The sequence below is a fragment of the Martes martes genome, assembly GCF_963455335.1.
Source record: "Martes martes genome assembly, chromosome: 4".
Taxonomy (NCBI): Eukaryota; Metazoa; Chordata; class Mammalia; order Carnivora; family Mustelidae; genus Martes; species Martes martes.
The window spans coordinates 96,668,989-96,687,241 of record NC_137891.1 but is presented as its reverse complement, the minus strand read 5'-3'; the positions used below and the strand labels follow the sequence as shown (position 1 = coordinate 96,687,241).

The 18,253-nt window shown below is 42.2% G+C and overlaps 1 protein-coding gene across 2 annotated transcripts in view; it reads left to right on the top strand.

The window, feature by feature from the left end:
- The window catches only part of CTTNBP2NL (CTTNBP2 N-terminal like), a 49,445-nt gene extending 32,538 nt beyond the window's left edge, over window positions 1-16,907 (top strand). For both annotated transcript variants that reach the window (XM_080802373.1, XM_080802374.1), the window contains 3 exons: window positions 9,130-9,360; window positions 13,087-13,194; window positions 14,574-16,907. In XM_080802373.1, the coding sequence (XP_080658499.1) occupies window positions 9,130-9,360; window positions 13,087-13,194; window positions 14,574-16,064 (1,830 nt within the window). In that variant the 3' untranslated portion in view covers window positions 16,065-16,907. The remainder of the gene's footprint in view (window positions 1-9,129; window positions 9,361-13,086; window positions 13,195-14,573) is intronic.
- The last annotated feature ends 1,346 nt before the right edge of the window (window positions 16,908-18,253 follow it).

The following is an 18,253-nucleotide window of genomic DNA, read 5'->3' as shown; positions in this document are numbered from 1 at the left end:
CATGTTTACGTCCAGAGCTATGTCGTTTAGGATTAGATTAGATGTGCCCACTGCCTGGCAGGTAATAAGCACTACAATATTGGCACCTGCTTCATTGTTTAATTGTTATTAAAATCACATTGATTCCAGTGTCCCATGTTTCTGAAACACTGTATATAAGGAATACATTTCATATAACTTCATTTTCCCTTTAACTCTCATTATGTATTTTTATATTTTTGAACTAGAGATGTAATTTAGTTATAGTGGAGTGCACACATCTTAAGTGTTGATAACACAGATCAGTAAGTTTTGACAAATGCACCCATCCATTTGACCTCCATCCCCATCAAGATATAAACAGTCCCGTCACACCAAAAAGTCATCTTGGGTCCCTTCCTGGTACCTTGTTCCCCTACACCCAGAGGCAACCGCTGCTGTAATTTTTCCACCATAAAACTGTGGTGATCTTTTCCAGTGTGGGACTGTTATGAAAAAAGCATGCTTTAGACAATTGTTGTTTATGTCTTTTTGTGGATTTATGTTTTCATTTCTTTTGGATAAGTACTTAGCTGGAGGTAGGCATTTTCTAACTCTATGATTAATTTCCAGTTTATTTCCAAAGTGGATAATGTGGTGAGTGTTCTGGTTGCTCCAAATTCTTTCCAACATTTGATGTTGTCAGTCTTTAAATTTAGCCTTTCTAGTGGCTTTCTAGTGTTATCTTATCATTGTTTTAATTTACATCTCTTTGATCAGTAATGAGTTGAGCACTTTTTTATGTGCTTTTTGGCCATTCCTATATTTATCTTCATGTCTGTGATCCATCCCTGTTTTTTTTTTTTTAAGATTTTTATTTATTTATTTGACAGACAGAGATCACAGATAGGCAGAGAGGCAGGCAGAGAGAGAGGAAGGGAAGCAGGCTCCCTGCTGAGCAGAGAGCCCAATGCAGGGCTCGATCCCAGGACCCTAGGATCATGACCTGAGCCGAAGGCAGAGGCTTTAACCCACTGAGCCACCCAGGCGCCCCCATCCCTGTTTTTTGTGTATGGTATGAGTTTGATGTCAACTCCTATTATAGTCTCCTGGATAAAAGAGATTAGGATCTAATGTAGCATTAAAATTATACTTTACAATTCTTAATTAATGTCCATTAATTTGTTCAGTACTTATTGAATCTCTTTGCACATTTTCTTTCCCAACTCAAAAAATTATTTATGGAGACCCCAGTCCAGATTGTATATGTAATTTGTTTCAACCACACACATAAACCCACCTCCAAAATAAAACAGAACAAAGACAACAACACTGAATACATTTATTTCAATTTCATTAGGAGTTTTCACAAGGCTTTCTGGAATTTGAATGTTGAAGCAGCTACATTAAGCTGTTTACCCTTTTTTTTTTTTAAGTTTTTGTTTAAATTTTAGTTAAGATACAGTGCAGTATTGGTTTCAGGAGTAGAATTTAGTGATTCATCACTTACATACAACACCCAGTGCTCATCATAACAAGTGCCCTCCTTAATGCCCATCACCTGCTAGCCCATCCCCCACCCACCTCCCTCCATCCACCCTCAGTTTGTTTTCTGTAGTTAAGAGTCTCTGATGGCTTGTTTCCCTCTCTCCTTCTTTTACTCCCTTGTGTTCGTCTGCTCTCATTTTTTACTCCCATGTGTTCATCTGCTCTGTTTCTTAAATTCCAGATATGAGTGAAATCATATGGTATTTGTCTTTCTCTGAATGACTGATTTTATTTAGCGTGATACATTCTAGCTCCATCCACACTGTTGTGAATGGCGAGACATCATTCTTTTTGGTGGCTGAGTAATATTCCACTGTGTGTGTGTGTGTGTGTGTGTGTGTGTGTGTGTGTGTGTGTTTTGTGTTTTGTGTACATACACACACCACATCTTTATCCATTCCATCAGTGTCACAGGAGTCCCTAAAATTTGGAGTTTTGAAACCCAGTCCTACACCTGAGATAAAACAGCTCAAACACAGGCAAGGAGAAGGCAGAGTTCTGACAAAATCCAGGGACACAAGAATGGTGATTGATTGCTCTTCTGTGGGGGCTTCCTGAAGAGTGGAGGATGTGAACTTTCAGCTCCAGGGCTAGACTGGGGCAGGGAGGGGGCAAGGTAGACGGGGTCAGGGTGCCGCCATATTCCTCCCCCCATCCGTACTGAAAGCCCCACCCCCCTGCACCCTGGAGGCCCATCTCCACTAGGGCAAGTCCACCTGGGACTCAGCACAACAGGCCCCTCCCCTAGGAGACCAGCACAAACACCTCACCCACACCCAAGTCTAGTGATTATAGAGTGCTGCAAAGCTTCAGCTCTAAAGGAAATAGGATCTAGCTTCCTTTTATACCCATATTCTTAGTCTATCAACAAGCAGCATACTAGCTGGAAATATCACACTTATAGCTATTTGTCCTAAACTTACCATTTTTAGTCTTTAAAAGAATTTAGTGCACTTTAGTCAAATAATAACAAATGGTCATTTATCCTTAAGTAAATAATTGGTTTTATAAACATTGGCAGCTGCAAACTGACTCCAAAGGGAATCTTTTAAACTCATTCTACTTTAAAGTCAGTTTGCTAAATGTATAAATTAATATTACCTTAAATGATTATATTAAGTAAATCCTAGATTTCGTTAATGGCGAAATGAAATATTGACCTCACTAAAAATGATGAGAGTTAGGAGAGGCTGAAACATCAGGAAAGAGCTGGAAAGTGAACATCTGTTAAATGCCTTAGGCTTAAGTGGAAATGTAGGATATAGGAAGAAGAAAGATGTATGAGAAGTGCTTTTTCCTTTGCCTCATTACAATCTGGGCAGGAAGAAAAACAAGACAGAAAACTGGGAAATGTTTAATCATAATGCAGGAGATAAATACCAAATGATGGTATTACATAAAATATCACATAGCAGTTCAGGATTAATTGCTAAAGAAATACTGTTACCAGTTATACAGGTTCCCAGTATATTTTTAGTAATGTATTACTTTAGAGTTATCTGTGGATTGGTTAATTTCATTTGCTTTTAATGAAGATTTCCTGGCTCAGTCCAGTTTTAAAGACTCTTAAATATCCAGGAGTAGGTTTAGTCATAGGATCTAAAATAAAAGGAAAACCTATCCTCTACACTTGGTTACTGAAAAATTAATTCCTGTTTATAGTACTTACAATGCACCAGGTACTTACAGGAAGCATTTTATATTACTCATTTAATTTGTAAAACAAACCTGTAAGTAGGTCATTAACCTTCATTTTACATATGAAGAATCTGAGGTACAGAGAAATTAAGGGAATTGCTGAGAGTATACAGATAGAAAGTCATAGAGCCCAGATAAGAACCAGTTCTGGTAGACTCCAGAGCCAAAAATTATTAAAGAAAATAAATGTTTAGAAAGTGTATTAAAGAAAATAAATGTATAGATTTGAAAAAAGCATTTATGGTTAAGGGGAAAGAGCACTGGATTTTCAATAATATATTAGAAATACTTTCTTTTAAGATTTTATTTATTTATCTGACAGAGAGAGAGATCTACAAGTAGGCAGAGGGGCGGAGGGAAGCAGACTCCCCGCTGAGCAGAGAGCCCGATGCGGGGCTCGATCCCAGGACCCTGAGATCATGACCTGAGCCGAAGGCAGAGGCCTACCCACTGAGCCACTCAGGCGCCCCCAGAAGTATTTTTTAAATCATAAAAATTTTCATGTCGAATTTTGTACCCTTTTCCAAAAATTAAGGTTTAATTCAAACATGGCTAAATCCTCTCTTATCAATATTGTCAAACACTGAAATCCAGTTTTCTTTGAGCAAGTCAAAGGCACTTTCAGAACAGAGGGTGTACTTGTTGTAATGTTCTTGCTTCTTTATCCAGAACGGTCACTTTATTTCCAGTTACAGTTCATCAGGGACTCCAGAGTATAAATTAGTTGAGGATTAGTAGATTTAACTTGTGTGTGAAAAGGATAGTTTTTAACATGCTGTTGGCGCTGCATTAGTTAAAACCATCCTGGAATCATGTTCTCTGGTCTTTCTGGTCTCTGTCATAGAGATAGTCAGCTATTTTTAAAGGCACAAAGTTTGTATTGCTGATTATTGTTAAAAGTATCACTTCAGGATTAGCAACCAATTGCAAAGATGTATCCTCATCCAGTTAGGGTACCAGCCTGAGTCTTAAAAATAAAACTTGTACTTGAACGTAAACCCCCAGTTAAGTGGGCCTTAAATCTTCACTCTTAGATTTGGAACCATTTTTCATGTTGGTGATCATCATCCAAAGAATGAAGAAGTTGATTTCCTGTTTCAAGATTGGAAAAAAACATAAGGATAGGTACACACACATACATTACTATAATAGGATACTATCATACTATACTATATATAGAAATATATTGCACTGCTTTTATGTATTATACTATTTATGTATGTTGTCATATGTGACACATCTAATAGTATAAATTGTATTGGAGAGGGGAGAGGAGGTGACTGTTTCATATTTCTTTTTGAAGTTTGTCATAGCAAAGCTGAAAATTTTGGAGAGCAAGCATGACAGACTCCCAAGAACATTATACAGTTTTATTTTAAGCTTGCAGTAGTGGTGGTGTTTCATTCAGCCTGTGACAGGAAAAGTGAGTAATAGAATACTCGTGTGTTTTGCTGCTGTAGCAATACCCTTTATCAGTGAATCTGTCCAACCAGCCAGTTATATTCCTGTTATCTGAAATTAAAGACCATGATGTTTTCTGACATTGTAGAAATTTCTGTTCAGTTGAAATATGTGTTGTTAGTGAAGTGAAAATAATGAAATTGCAAGAAGTCGATTGATTTTAGCTGTATTACTGAATTCCTCCCTTCAGAAGTCAAATCTGGATCACTTAAAATTTCTTACAAAATAGCTGATAACACCATTAAAGTATTAAAATTCAGCCTTAACAGTTTTTAGTGTTTAATAGGGATTTGGTCTCTAAGTTTGACTTGAGATGTAAACAGTAGTGGTAGCATATCTAGTCGCTTATCTTGTGGTAGCCAGCCTTCAAGATGGCCCCCAGTGACCCCACCTGCTGATATTCACACCTTTGTGTAGGCCCCTCCCACATTTGCCAGGGTTGGCCTGTGTCACCAATAGAATACATCAGAAGTGATGGTATGTCACTTCTGAAATTAAGTTATAATATAAAAGACACTGGGATGCCCATCTTGGTGTCAGTCTCTCTCTCTGCCTCTCCCTCCCTCTCACTCACTCCCCCATCCCTCTCTCTTCCTTTCTGTCTCCCACCCTCTCCCCACTTTCTCTCTCTCTCTCTCTCTCTCTCTCTCTCTCTCTCTCTCTCCTTCTGTCATGTCACCTGCTCTGTGGGAAGCCAGCACAAGCAAGGAACCAAAGCCTATGCCAGCATCCCAGTAAGCTGGGAGATGGATGCACCAGCCCCAGTTGTGTCTTCAGATAACCGCAGCCCTGGCCAAGGGCTCTGCTTCAGCCTCATGAAACACAGAGTCAGAACCACCCAGTTCAACCCCGCCCAGATTCCTGACCCTCAGAAACTGTATGAGATAAAGAAAGGTTTACTGTTTGCGCTGCTGTATTTGGGAGTGATTTGTTATATAGGACTAGATAACCGATACTCACCTCCTCGAATGTTCTTTTCATTCTTCAGTTCTTAACGTCTATTTTTGTTGTTGTCCTTATTTGTTCTGTGAAACCTGTCATCCATACAGTCCACCTGACTGAGGCATTAAGTTGGTTGAAAAATACCATATTCCATTTCCCATTTTCCAGTTCAGTGTTTGGTTATAGTAAATGCAGACTTTGAATTCACTTTCCCCATATCTGGGCCCCATATTTGAATGTACTTTAAAGAATTGTTTTGTGACAAGGAGCCTTTTTTAGATTATTCCACAGATTCATTTCATTTATGTGCAAAACCACCAATTTTGTATAACTTGCAATTACTATGCAAGTGATTATGGAATTACTGTGAAGTACTTCAAGAGAAAACAGACAGCTTAACAACTGTTCTCAAGAGAAGTCTGAGACCTCACCAAAGAAGCTCATCTATTACTCGTAACTCAGTGATGGTTATTAATTATACAGGATAATAACAGTGTGGGTTTTTAAAAGTCATGTTTTTAAGTATTAGTTAACTATATACTCCAGCCTGAGAGACAGCTTCTCAGCAGATCTGTCAAGGTCATGAATTACACTCCCAGATCCTGCTGTCCCATCCCACTTCCCCCTTGCTGTTCTGAAAAGAAGGCTGTAGAAATACTCAGGTTTCCGTGTTCCTTTCTGCCCTACCAAACCAATTTCAGTACCCGGAATCATTCCTTTACCATTGCTAATCAGACCAGAATGGTAATCATGAATAAAACAATGTGACAGTAAGAAAAGTAGAATTTCAACTTTTCAAAGAGTCTTTTTTCCTTTTGCTTCCTTTGTCTAAGCATTTTTCTGAACTTGGATTTGCCTTTAGGACGTAAATAGCTACAGACAGTTACTTTCATCACATCCTGGGTTGTCAATCTCGAGTTTTTATACCTAAACTTAAAGAAATAGATGTTCTTGGTGAAAGGAAAATATTGATGAGGAGTCCCTGTTGTCTGACAGTATTCCTTTTAAAAGTCTAACTCAAAACTAGCTTTTTCTGTTTTACTCTTGCCATGATTTTAAAAAACAATAAAAATAGCCAATTCAGGAATTGGTCTTGTGTTTCTCTATCCTAAAATGGAATAGAGACTATTTTGAAATTTTACTGAGGATTTTCTTTTTAATTGGGAGCTGAGAAAATAGGAGTCTGTCTTGGACTCTGTCTTTCACATCCTTACCCCTTTAATTCTCATGCTTACACAGAGACACACAGACACACACGTACACACACACTTGTAGTAAGGTCAGAAAGATGGTTATCTTAAGATGGTAACTTAAAGGAACAAATTGATTTGGTTCTTCATAATTCCAGTATACCAACACCCCAATAATGTCATCATTTAAAATGGTTATAGAGGGGTGCCTGGGTGGCTCAGTGGGTTAAAGCCTCTGCCTTCGGCTCAGGTCATGATCTCAGGGTCCTGGGATCGAGCCCCACATCGGGCTCTGCTCAGCAGGAAGCCTGCTTCCACCTCTCTCTCTGCCTGCCTCTCTGCCTACTTGTGATCTCTGTCAAATAAATAAATAAATAAAAATTTTTTTTAAATGGTTGTTGTTAGGGACACCTTGCTGGCTCAGTCGAAGGAACTGCGACTCTTGATCCCAGAGTCATGAGTTCGAGCCCCATGTTGTATGTAATTAAAAAAAAATAAAATCTTAAAAAAATTTTTAATGGTTGTAGTTAAGCCAGAAGTAAAACCCCAGGGCTTCTAACTCTGCTTTGAACATTTGCCAGTTGATACTAACGTATATTTATAGCATAAAGCTAAGTGATTCCTAGGTCTTGAACTTGGACAGTCTAATGAAGGAAGCATCATGTTTTCAGGAGTGAAACATACTTCTATGTTAAAGCCCATGTTTGCTTTATTGTCTTGAGGGGTTTTTCTGTTTTTGTTTTTGCTTTGTTTTTTAAGCCTAGCCATTGAATTGTGAATTTCCCTTTCTTTTCAAATGGGTTCCTCTTTGTGGATGATGAATACTTAGCTCCCCCCACAAAAGAAAAAAAAAAGAAGAAGAAGAAGAAGAAAAAGAAAACCTAGCTTTTGATGAAATACTTTTTAAAAAATTGATAAATGACAGTAGTTTTCATGACTAGATTTCATTTCAAAGCGTAAATCATACAGTACTTTGCTGTGGTTTTTGAGAAAGTTTCCTCAATGCTGTATTAACACTTCATTTTTTTTTTCATTGTAAAATGTCTCAGGAACCTTTTTAATGTCTGTGTAGTAAAGTAATCGTTACTGTCACCCTGTTCGCCTGCATGTAATATATGCTCTTACAAAGTAGTACTTCAAGTCCTTCCTAGCAGACCTGAAAGAATAGGGAAGTCAAAGAATATCTTTCCACTCCCTTCCTGATCCTTGCATCCAGTATGGCCCCAAGCCCTAAAGCAGACCCTGATACCAGTCTGCATTCCCAGGGGCTCACCTTCTGTCTCATCCCTGAAGCCCACCAAGCCCTGAAAGGGACAGAAGGAAGATGGCAGGTAGCAGCAAACAGACACTAAAAGAAGGGGTGGAATTTGGCAGCAGGTAGAAGGGATTTTGTCTGCACCTCTGGCTGTGAGTGTCTGGGTCTTCTTGACCCACTGATAACTGAGTGACGTTCTGCATGTTTAGATCACAAATAGTCGTAGAATATAACGTGAAAACACGTTTAGCATTCTTTACCTATATACAACTGCCTTGTTACATCCCTAAGTATGTAAACTCGTAAAATTCTCATGTTTACCATATTTTAGAAATGCAAATGCCATAACAGAAGGAAAGGATAAAGTATTCCTGCTGGCAGTCACAAGCGTTCATAAGCAGAGGCAGTAAGCCTGGTGCTTAAGGACAAAGACGTAGAGCCTGACTGCCTGGTTTTAAGTCCTGGCTCTGACCACCTGTTACTTGACCACTTTATCATAGTTTTCTCATCTGCAAGTTGAACATGATAGCACTACCTTAGAGGCTTATAAAATTTAAGTAAGTTAGGGGCACCTGGGTGCCTCAGTGGGTTAAAGCCTCTGCCTTCGGTTTAGGTCATGATCCCGGCGTCCTGGGATTGAGCCCCAAATCGGGCTCTCTGCTCGGCGGGGAGCCTGGTCCCCCCCCCGCCCCCGCCTGCCTTTCTGCCTACTTGTGATCTTTGTCAAATAAATAAATAAAATCTTTAAAATAAGAAAAAAAAGGTTATATCCTAAAGATAGAACCACATAAAGAACCTTAAAAAAAAATTTAAGTTAATGCGAATATAAATGCATGTAACAATGTTTAATACATAGTTGGCTCTACGTAAGACTTTGTCCTCGTTGATGTTACTATACTGTGCCCCCTTTCTGGTGGCACCTTGCTTCTACATTAAGATGGCCTGATCACCAATCAGATTTGTAGTCAGCAGATTCCGTTCATACTCACACTGCCGTCTTTACCATATAACTCCTAGCAAATCCCCGGCCACAGTAGTTTTAAAAAGCAAAATGCTCATTTTTTCCCTCTTTCCCAGGCCCAACACAGAGATACTTTCATTGAAGAACGCTACGGGAAATACAACATCAGTGATCCTTTAATGGCTCTACAGAGAGACTTCGAGACGCTGAAGGAGAAAAATGATGGCGACAAGCAGCCGGTCTGCACAAACCCACTCTCCATCCTGAAGGTGGTGATGAAGCAGTGTAAAAACATGCAGGAGCGCATGCTGTCGCAGCTGGCCGCTGCCGAGAGCAGGCACCGCAAAGTACGTTCACCCACCTGACTCGTGCCGCGTGGACCTGCACAGACACCTGCTGGGCAACGCCCGATCCCATTCTCACAGTACTTCAGCTGAGGGGGTCTCCTGGAGCCAAGAGTTCAGGAAGAAAACACGAGTTATGCAGAATGTTAAATTTAGGGACTATGCCAGGCACGTTATTTAAGACGGCATTCCCTCCTGATAGGACACTCCAAAACACTTGCTCTGTCCTTTCAGCTCTTGAGCATCCAAACTTTGTCAACAGACTGGTGTTTGACCAAGCTCGCAGCTGAACAGAGCGTTCCCTGTGTGCTTCCTTAAGTGACAATAGCAAGATTAACAGGTATTTGGGGAATGCTGTACAAGAGAGAGAATTTACCTGATTATAAACATGCAAGCCTGATTATAAACAATTTACCTGATTATAAACATAGATCGTTTTTCTATGTCTCTAGTTTTGAGATTCATTGCATTTTACTTCTCCTAAAACCATAAACAGTCCCGAGCATTGTTTATCTTAAAGCTGTTCTACGGTGTTAGGAAAGTGTAAGGGGGTGTGTGTGTCACACGTGCACCATGCGCACAAGCACCTGTTTGGCTCTTACAGACCCTAGTTAGGAAGGCAAACCTGTGCTTTCCTCTGTTTCATCTCATTGGAATTCTAGTGCTTGTGATTTTACTCCCCGACCTGATTTACCACTCAGATTTGGCCTGTAAAAGATGCTTGGCTAGAATCTCTAAAACTATTGGTTTAGATTTATACCAGCAAGGGAAACATCAACATATTTAGTAGGAAGCATTTTATTCTGAAAAATTGGGTCAGCAGTTGCAAGCTGATGAACTTTAGCTTGCTTTTATGATGACCTGCATTAGAGAATCTGCTTAAAACGCACCTTACAAATTGCTCAGGCATAGGTCTTGCCCATCATTTTTCTCATTCTTCCCAGGGTCCAAGTGAAAGGCCAGGGTGGAGATTCTTAACCGTGGATGGGCCTCAGATGTTCCATGATCCCCCAGAAAATACACAGAATGCCAAAAGTCCATACGTTTTTATAGAATGTGAATTTTTTCCCCCATCTGTAATTGAATTCTCAGAGTTGTCCAAGACCCAGCAGAGTTTAACCGCTGGTCTAGAATGAAAGAATCTAAAAGACATTTATGCCCAATTTAAAATGTGTCAGGTCTGAGTTAGTTGCCTAAATTTGGGGGCCTTTTACATAAACCTCTAAGAAAGTCTTCACAGCAAGGTTTGTTAGGCCTTTTAACCCCTTCCTCCTTGAAGCAGCTGAGCCACCCTGAAGGGTTGGCCAGCTGTCATGCCCATGAAAATTGTAGTACTGGGATAATTTGTGGCTCTCGGTGATTAGAAGAGGAAGAAATTAAAAATAATTCAGAATTCTTTAATACTATATTTCAGTGTAAGATTCTTTGAGTGTTAAATTTTTTTATTTTTAAGATTTTATTTATTTATTTGGCAGAGAGAGATCACAAGTAGGAAGAGAGGCAGGCAGAGAGAGAAGGGGAATTAGGCTCCCTGTTGAGCAGAGAGCCCGATGCAGGGCTCAATCCCAGGACCCTGGGATCATGACCTGAGCCGAAGGCAGAGGCTTAACCCACTGAGCCACCCAGGCGCCCCATGAGTGTTAAATATTTTTAAACCAACTCCCTATCTGTAAGTGTTTTTATCAAAGTAAAACCCTGACCTTGTTACGAATCAAACATTACCTAGAGGCTTATAATTAGGGTGCTTATTGTCCTAGTTTGCCCAAGAGAGTCCCAGCTGACGTCTGTCGCCTCGGCATAGTCATTAAGAATACCTCCTTTGACTCTCAGAAGTGCTGTGGTTTGAGCGGTAAATTACATGCTTACCCTGCTTATTATGAAACAAGAGTTCCCCAGTCCACCTCTCCCCATTCCCTCTTCTCCTTATTCAGAGACAACGACTTTTTTCTTTGGACCATTTATTTTGGTAGCTAAATTCCATATTTCTAAATGGTATGTTATTCCTGCATTTATCAATTCTTGACACCTACCTTGCTTCCTGTTGGATTTACCTTACAGCCTGCCTCCCATTCCACCCTACCACCTTCCTGAAACAAACACAGCCCCCTTCCCTTACCCTCATTCTCTGCTATTCCCAGATCCTCAGCCTGCCACATTCTGTTTCTTCTGAGGGTAAACATTTGCCTTGTTCCTGGGCAGTGGATGCCTAACATTCTATGTACAGGAATCAGGCTGAGGAGAAAAGATACCTTCTAGAAAATAGAGATTTTGATTCAGTGCCCTTCTTTCCTACCCCACATCTCACCTCTCCTCTGTAGCACCTGCCATTTCCAGGTTCCACACCTCTTTGGGGCCCTGCAGGGCAAAACGGCTTCTTCCCCCATACCAAAGTAGCCACCGCGCCTCCTGCCTCCTGCCCTCTTTAGATGTTATTAACATTTCTTGTGTGCTACAATTTCTGTCTTTGAGGGTTTTTATCTTTTCATTCCATTTCTGTAATTTTAGAGGGCTGTCCAAAAGGAGAGATGATTGACCACCATTAGCCAAAATTGTTTTTCTGTTAAATTGAAAAGTTAAGGTTTTGGGTTTTTTAGTTTAGTTTTGTTTTTTTAGAATTTTATTAAGTAATCTCTACACCCAACGTGGAGCTCAAACTCACAACCCCGAGATCAAGAGTCTCATGCTCTAATGACTCAGCCCACCAGGCGCCCCAAGTTAGGCTTTTTTTTTTTTAAACCAGAAGGAAGAACACCAAGATGTTTTCATTTTTGTTGAATGAAAACATTTTGGGTTTCATGTCCCAAAAACTTTTCCTCTCTCCATACAAGAAAATTGTTAGTGTAGAGAAACGCTTAGAAATGATCATTAGGAGGACAGTGCTCTGCCCTAGAGGTCTGGGCCAACGTATCTGGGAAGCAGGGGCAGAAGCTGCTAAGAAAGCCCTGGTCTTTCAGCATCTTGTGCAGTATTTAGAGATGGGATTATGTGGGAAATGTCCCTTTAAATGTGGACAGTATTAGCCTTCACATTGGGCTTAATCCTTTGGTGCCAGGGTAAGTGGATTGGGGTGCAAGATGAGTTAAAAGGCTTTCTGAACTGCTTCCTCCTCTCTCTCTGCCTGCCTCTCTGCCTACTTGTGATCTCTATCTGTCAAATAAATAAATAAATAAAATCTTTTTTTTTTTTTTTTTAAAAAGGCTTTCTGAAAAAATCTCCATGTAGGATCCCAAGTGTTGAGGCTTTTTACGCGCAGGCTGAGCTCAAGAGTCTCCACCTGTCAGCTAACTCTACACAAAATGCGTATTGCTGACTAAGCGGGGCACAGAGATTTGAGCTTGGGAGGAGGATCTCGGCGTTCAGCTCTCAGTGGTCCTGTCTTGCTGCATCCCCTCCCCCCAACCCCTAGTCTGAGCAAACGGCCTGCGGCCTGCAGACCTATTAATTCTCAGAAACCTTCTCAATCCCTAGAGCTCATTAGTTGCCCTCCTCTGCTTACTTGCCATTTTGTGTCTCCTCCAATAAAGCATCGATCTTACTGTTTTCTGGCATGTAGCTTGCATATCTTTCACCCTGCTAGATAATGTGATCTGGATGGCCCAGACTGGGGTGGGTGGATTGGTCTCTGGAACTATCTTAGGTGCTTAGATAGGCGCTTAGTATTTAATTGTGTTGTTTTATAAGTGTGTTTTCTTGATATTTGGAATTTTTGTTTCTTTAATTCTTTTAAAGGTGATCCTGGACCTTGAGGAAGAAAGGCAGAGGCATGCGCAAGACACAGCTGAAGGAGATGATGTCACCTACATGCTGGAGAAAGAGAGAGAGCGGCTGACTCAGCAGGTAGTGACGGTGCTCACAGCACCACGCGGCAGAAGTAGCATTTCTCAAAGATTATTCTGCAGGGTGTAAATTAGTGTTACTCAGAAACAAAGGGCTTTGTGGTCAAATAAATCTGGGAATTACTGGATTAAACAAAGTTAAATAGGTTTCTAATTTCTTAAACCTTTTTAGTACAGAAAAGTGCATTGTGATTCTTCAGAACAAGATGGTATTCTGAGTGTAGCAAATCTATTTTCATAGAGTCTTTTTTTTTACATAACTCACTCACTGTGGGACTGTCATCATGTAGAACGTACTTTGGGAACACTAGCTTCGAACTCACTTAGGAATCCAGAAACAAATACATTTTACATCACAACCTAGCGTACAGACATACACAAACAGATGCCTGGAACAAAAATCCCGTGAAATTATATATAACCCTTACTGCCATTCATTTTCTTAAAACTTTGATCGTGACTCATGAGACTGGTTTCCTCAACCACTGAGTCTCGTTAATGAGTTTGAAAAACATTGACTAATAGGGTTCCATCAACACTCTCTTTTGCTCAGAGTTTCTGTGCCTTAAATAGGGTGGAAATAATAATTAAAATAGACTGCATTTGTGTAAAAAGTACAGTTTATTTATTTATTATTTAAATAAATTAACATACAATTATTAGTTTCAGAGGTAGAGGTCCGTGATTCATCAGTCTTACAACACCCAGTGCTCCTCACATCACATGTCCCCCGACCCCCTCCAGCAACCCTTAGTTTGTTTCATTTGGTTAAGAGTCTCTTATGGTTTGTCTCCCTCTCTGGTTTCATCTTGTTTTACTTTTTACCTCAAAAGTACAGTTTAAATGCAGCTATTTGTTTGTTTTTAAGACCAGAAAGAATGATGACCAAAACTTGAAAAGTTTTATTTTCATCACTTAGGCTGATGAGAGCCATATATTATATACCTGAAACTCATGGAATACCACATCAACTCTCCTGGAGTTAAACTAAATAAGATGCATAGTTTTGTTTTCCTCTGTATTCATCACAAAACCCTATGTGTGTGGCTTTGTGTTATCAGTCCTGACCGGTTCCGATCTTCTGACCCCACGCCCCCACCCCCGCAGACCTAAAACACAAACGATGGTCCGGATTCCCGCCGCTAACAACAGAAGAACTAGAAGTACACCCTAAATCACCAGAGCAAGAGTAGACCCTAGTGTGTACCCCCGGGTGGAATGCGCTCTGGTGCCTCAGAAGCACTTGAGCTGAGCACATGGCCACGAAACCTCTGTGCATCAGACGAAAGCCAACCGGGGCGCCCCACCTGATAATAGTTTTGCGACCGATCTCTTTGTTGTCTTGTCCTAATCAAGCTGTCCGGTGGCCTTCTTTTCTAGTTGGAATTTGAGAAGTCCCAAGTGAAAAAGTTTGAGAAAGAGCAGAAGAAGCTGTCCAGTCAGCTGGAGGAGGAGCGCTCCCGCCACAAGCAGCTCTCGTCCATGCTGGTGCTCGAGTGCAAGAAAGCCACCAGCAAGGCGGCCGAGGAGGGCCAGAAGGCGGGGGAGCTGAGCCTGAAACTGGAGAAGGAGAAGAGCCGGGTGAGTAAACTGGAGGAAGAGCTGGCGGCTGAGAGGAAGCGAGGCTTGCAGACGGAGGCCCAGGTGGAGAAGCAGCTGTCCGAGTTTGACATCGAGCGAGAGCAACTGCGAGCAAAACTGAACCGAGAAGAGAACCGCACCAGAAACCTGAAGGAAGAGATGGAGAGTTTGAAGAAGGTAGTGCAGGATCTGGAGGCTTCTCACCAGCACAGCAGCCCTCCTGAGCAAGCGAAGAAGCCGGTGACCATGTCTAAAGGCACGGTGACCGAGCCTCCCGTGCTGGTGTCTGTGTTCTGCCAAACCGAAAGTCCGCAGGCAGAAAGAACCCAGGGGAGCAGCGCAGCCAAGGGGACAACCACTGGGCTGCCTGGTCCCGCCACTCCTACTTATGCATATGCAAAAACCAATGGCCATTTTGAGCCCGAGATGCAGACTGCCCGGGAGCCCGGGGCAGGCAGCAGCATAGAAAACCAAGTGCCTCCACGAGAGAGATCTGTGGGGTCTCTGGGGTCGGCCCAAGAGAAAGCAGTGGAGAATGGTGGGTGTCCTGTGGGAATCGAGACTCCTGGCCCAGCACCTGGTCACCTTCCGTCCAGTGGGGGCTCGCTGTCTCCCAGCAGCACGGCCTCCTCCTCCCTTACGTCCTCTCCTTGCTCCTCCCCAGTGCTAACTAAGCGCCTGCTGGGGTCATCAGCCAGCAGCCCCGGCTACCAGTCATCCTACCAAGTAGGGATCAACCAGCGGTTCCATGCAGCCCGGCACAAATTTCAGTCTCAAGCAGATCAGGACCAACAGGCCAGTGGTGTGCAGAGCCCCCCATCCAGGGACCTGTCTCCCACCCTCATAGATAACTCTGCAGCCAAGCAGCTGGCCCGCAACACCGTCACTCAGGTGCTCTCCAGATTCACTAGCCAGCAAGGGCCGATCAAGCCTGTCTCCCCCAACAGCTCTCCCTTCGGCACAGACTATCGGAATCTGGCCAACACCACCAGCCCAAGAGGCGACGCCAGCCATTCCCCGACTCCAGGGAAAGTGTCCAGTCCCCTGAGCCCTCTGTCTCCGGGGATCAAGTCCCCCACCATCCCCAGAGCTGAGAGAGGAAACCCTCCACCCATCCCGCCCAAAAAACCTGGCCTCACCCCTTCTCCATCCACTACCACTCCACTGACCAAAACTCATTCCCAGGCCTCCTCTTTGGCCACCACGGAAGACCTAGCCGTCAGCTGCTCTTCCCCGGCTGTCGTAGCTAATGGCAAGGACGTGGAGATACTCCTGCCTACCAGCAGCTAGTCCCTCTCGGGAGTCTCCACGGCTGACATTCCACCGGATTTCGTCCAAGAGCTCAGAGTCCAACCGTTGAGTCAGATCATGTTATTTATTTTGATAGTAGCTGGAACCATCTGTAGAGTCCATTTAGTGTTTTTCGCCTTTTTGTATTTTTTTCAAGTAGAAACTGAGTCCTTCGGGATTTTTATGCCTCCCACCTTTGTACTAAAGCTAGAAGGGCACCTCAAAGACGTCTCAAGCTGAGCAGTCACCGTCTCATTGTGATGGAGAAGGCTAATTGAGGACCGGCTGGTGATTTGCTGTCTATTTGGGGACTGGAATCACTCGACACTCACGGTGAATTATGCAGAAGTGGTTCGCACAGATTTTTATTCCAGATGAACATGTTTCAAAAGTGCCTGAAATAAGACTGCCACATGAATGTGATTCTGCAGCAAAAACACAGAGTGGATCATCTAATTACTGAAAATGAGATCCTCCATGAATCCTGAATGTTAAAAACCAACACTGCTTTTAATCCTCTTTTACTGTTTTTAATATAAGCTTTGTGTTCAGAAACCAGGCTGCGTCAGTAGAACGGGAATTGGAAAAAGGTGGATGTGACCTCGCCACCAAGCCAAGCTTTCTAGAGCCCTTGAGAATCCCTCCTGAGTAGGAAGCAGCTGTGGTGCTGATTTTTCTCGTACTTCTGAAAAATTAAGTCACTTGCAGTGTCCTGCAGCAGTTCTTGAATAGAATGAAATCACCTCTCCATTCAAAAAATGTCTTCAGGCATCTACTGTTGTGTAAGGAACTTCTGATTCCGATTACTATTACTTGAATAGGAAATGGTTCCTTGTTCTGTATAAAAAAAAAAAAAAAAAGTTTGCAACAGAATGAGATCTTTATTATGTAATCAAAGAGCAATAACTTAAAATTCATTGTCTTTGTAATATTATGTCAGAATTATACAGGTTTTACCAAATTGTTACACTTACTCTCGGAGCTGTCAGCACTTGGTGTCTGTATCTGTGGAACCAAATTAACTTTTCCCTAAATGGAAGTATACATAGATCTATATAGATACACAGCCTTTTACATGTCTGACATACACACACTTAAACACATAAATATTAGTGTGATTATATCTTTGGAGTTTGCAATATAGCATAAAGGGTGAGTGGAAATGCACATTAAGATTACCTAACAGAGCAACTCGATGTGCCTGGGACCCAATCGGTCAAAGGAGGAATCTTGTCCACAGGGATGGGGGGGGGGGCAGGGCGGGAGGGAGTTCCAGATGAAGTCAGGTCTTCAGCACCCTAAAACACCAGAGCCAAACTGACCCGTAGCACAGAACTCAACTGGCCATACGAAAAGAGTGAAACAGGTCACTCGATCAAGTGCTGTAAGTCAGCTGGGGCGGGGGAAGCTGTAGCTAACAGAACTGCCGGAGCCCCCTCTGAAAGGCAAGAGCCAGCTGCTTGTTGCCATGCAACAGTGCTAGACCAGGGTTACCAGCTCCTCAAATTTTTGTGAAACCCAAATTTTCAGAGAAACAGTCTCACTTTTAAATATCAAAACAGACTCAAACACAATTTGAAACTGCTGGTTAAACACTTCTGCAGCTGGGTTTAGCTCACAGGCTGCCAAGTTGCAACTTCTTTCATTCTAGAAACTTCTGTCATTGCCATCATTGTGAGTTTGTGAGGACACCTCCCCTCTTTCCAGCGTGTGGTCTAGTACAGCTGACAGTGGCCATAGAATATAAGGATGATCCCCGCCCTCCAAACAGGACTGCAGCCCAGCTCAGACAAGGTGGTTATAGGACTTTGTGGCCACAGTGATGGAGAGGCCTTGGTGTCCTCGCATACTTTCTCCCTAGGCAACATCTACCCAGCAGCCCTGCCCTCCTGCTGTAATTTAAGTCTGTTTCCTCTTAATCCAATATGAATTGATGGGGGACCGGCCAGTGATGGAAATCAATATATAAATCACAATTGGTGTCTCCAAGACTTACAGTTTGATTAAGGCCAATACATCAAAAATTGAAATGCTCCTTGTGCCCCAGGGTGTCTACCAAGTGATGAACGGGGTATCTTTTAAGCTGCCCAAAGCAATCATGCATTAAGCTTCATTCCCACGCATGGCCAAATAAAGTGATAAAATAGCTGAACTTCCTGAACAGGAGAGGGGCTACAGTCCCAGAGTGT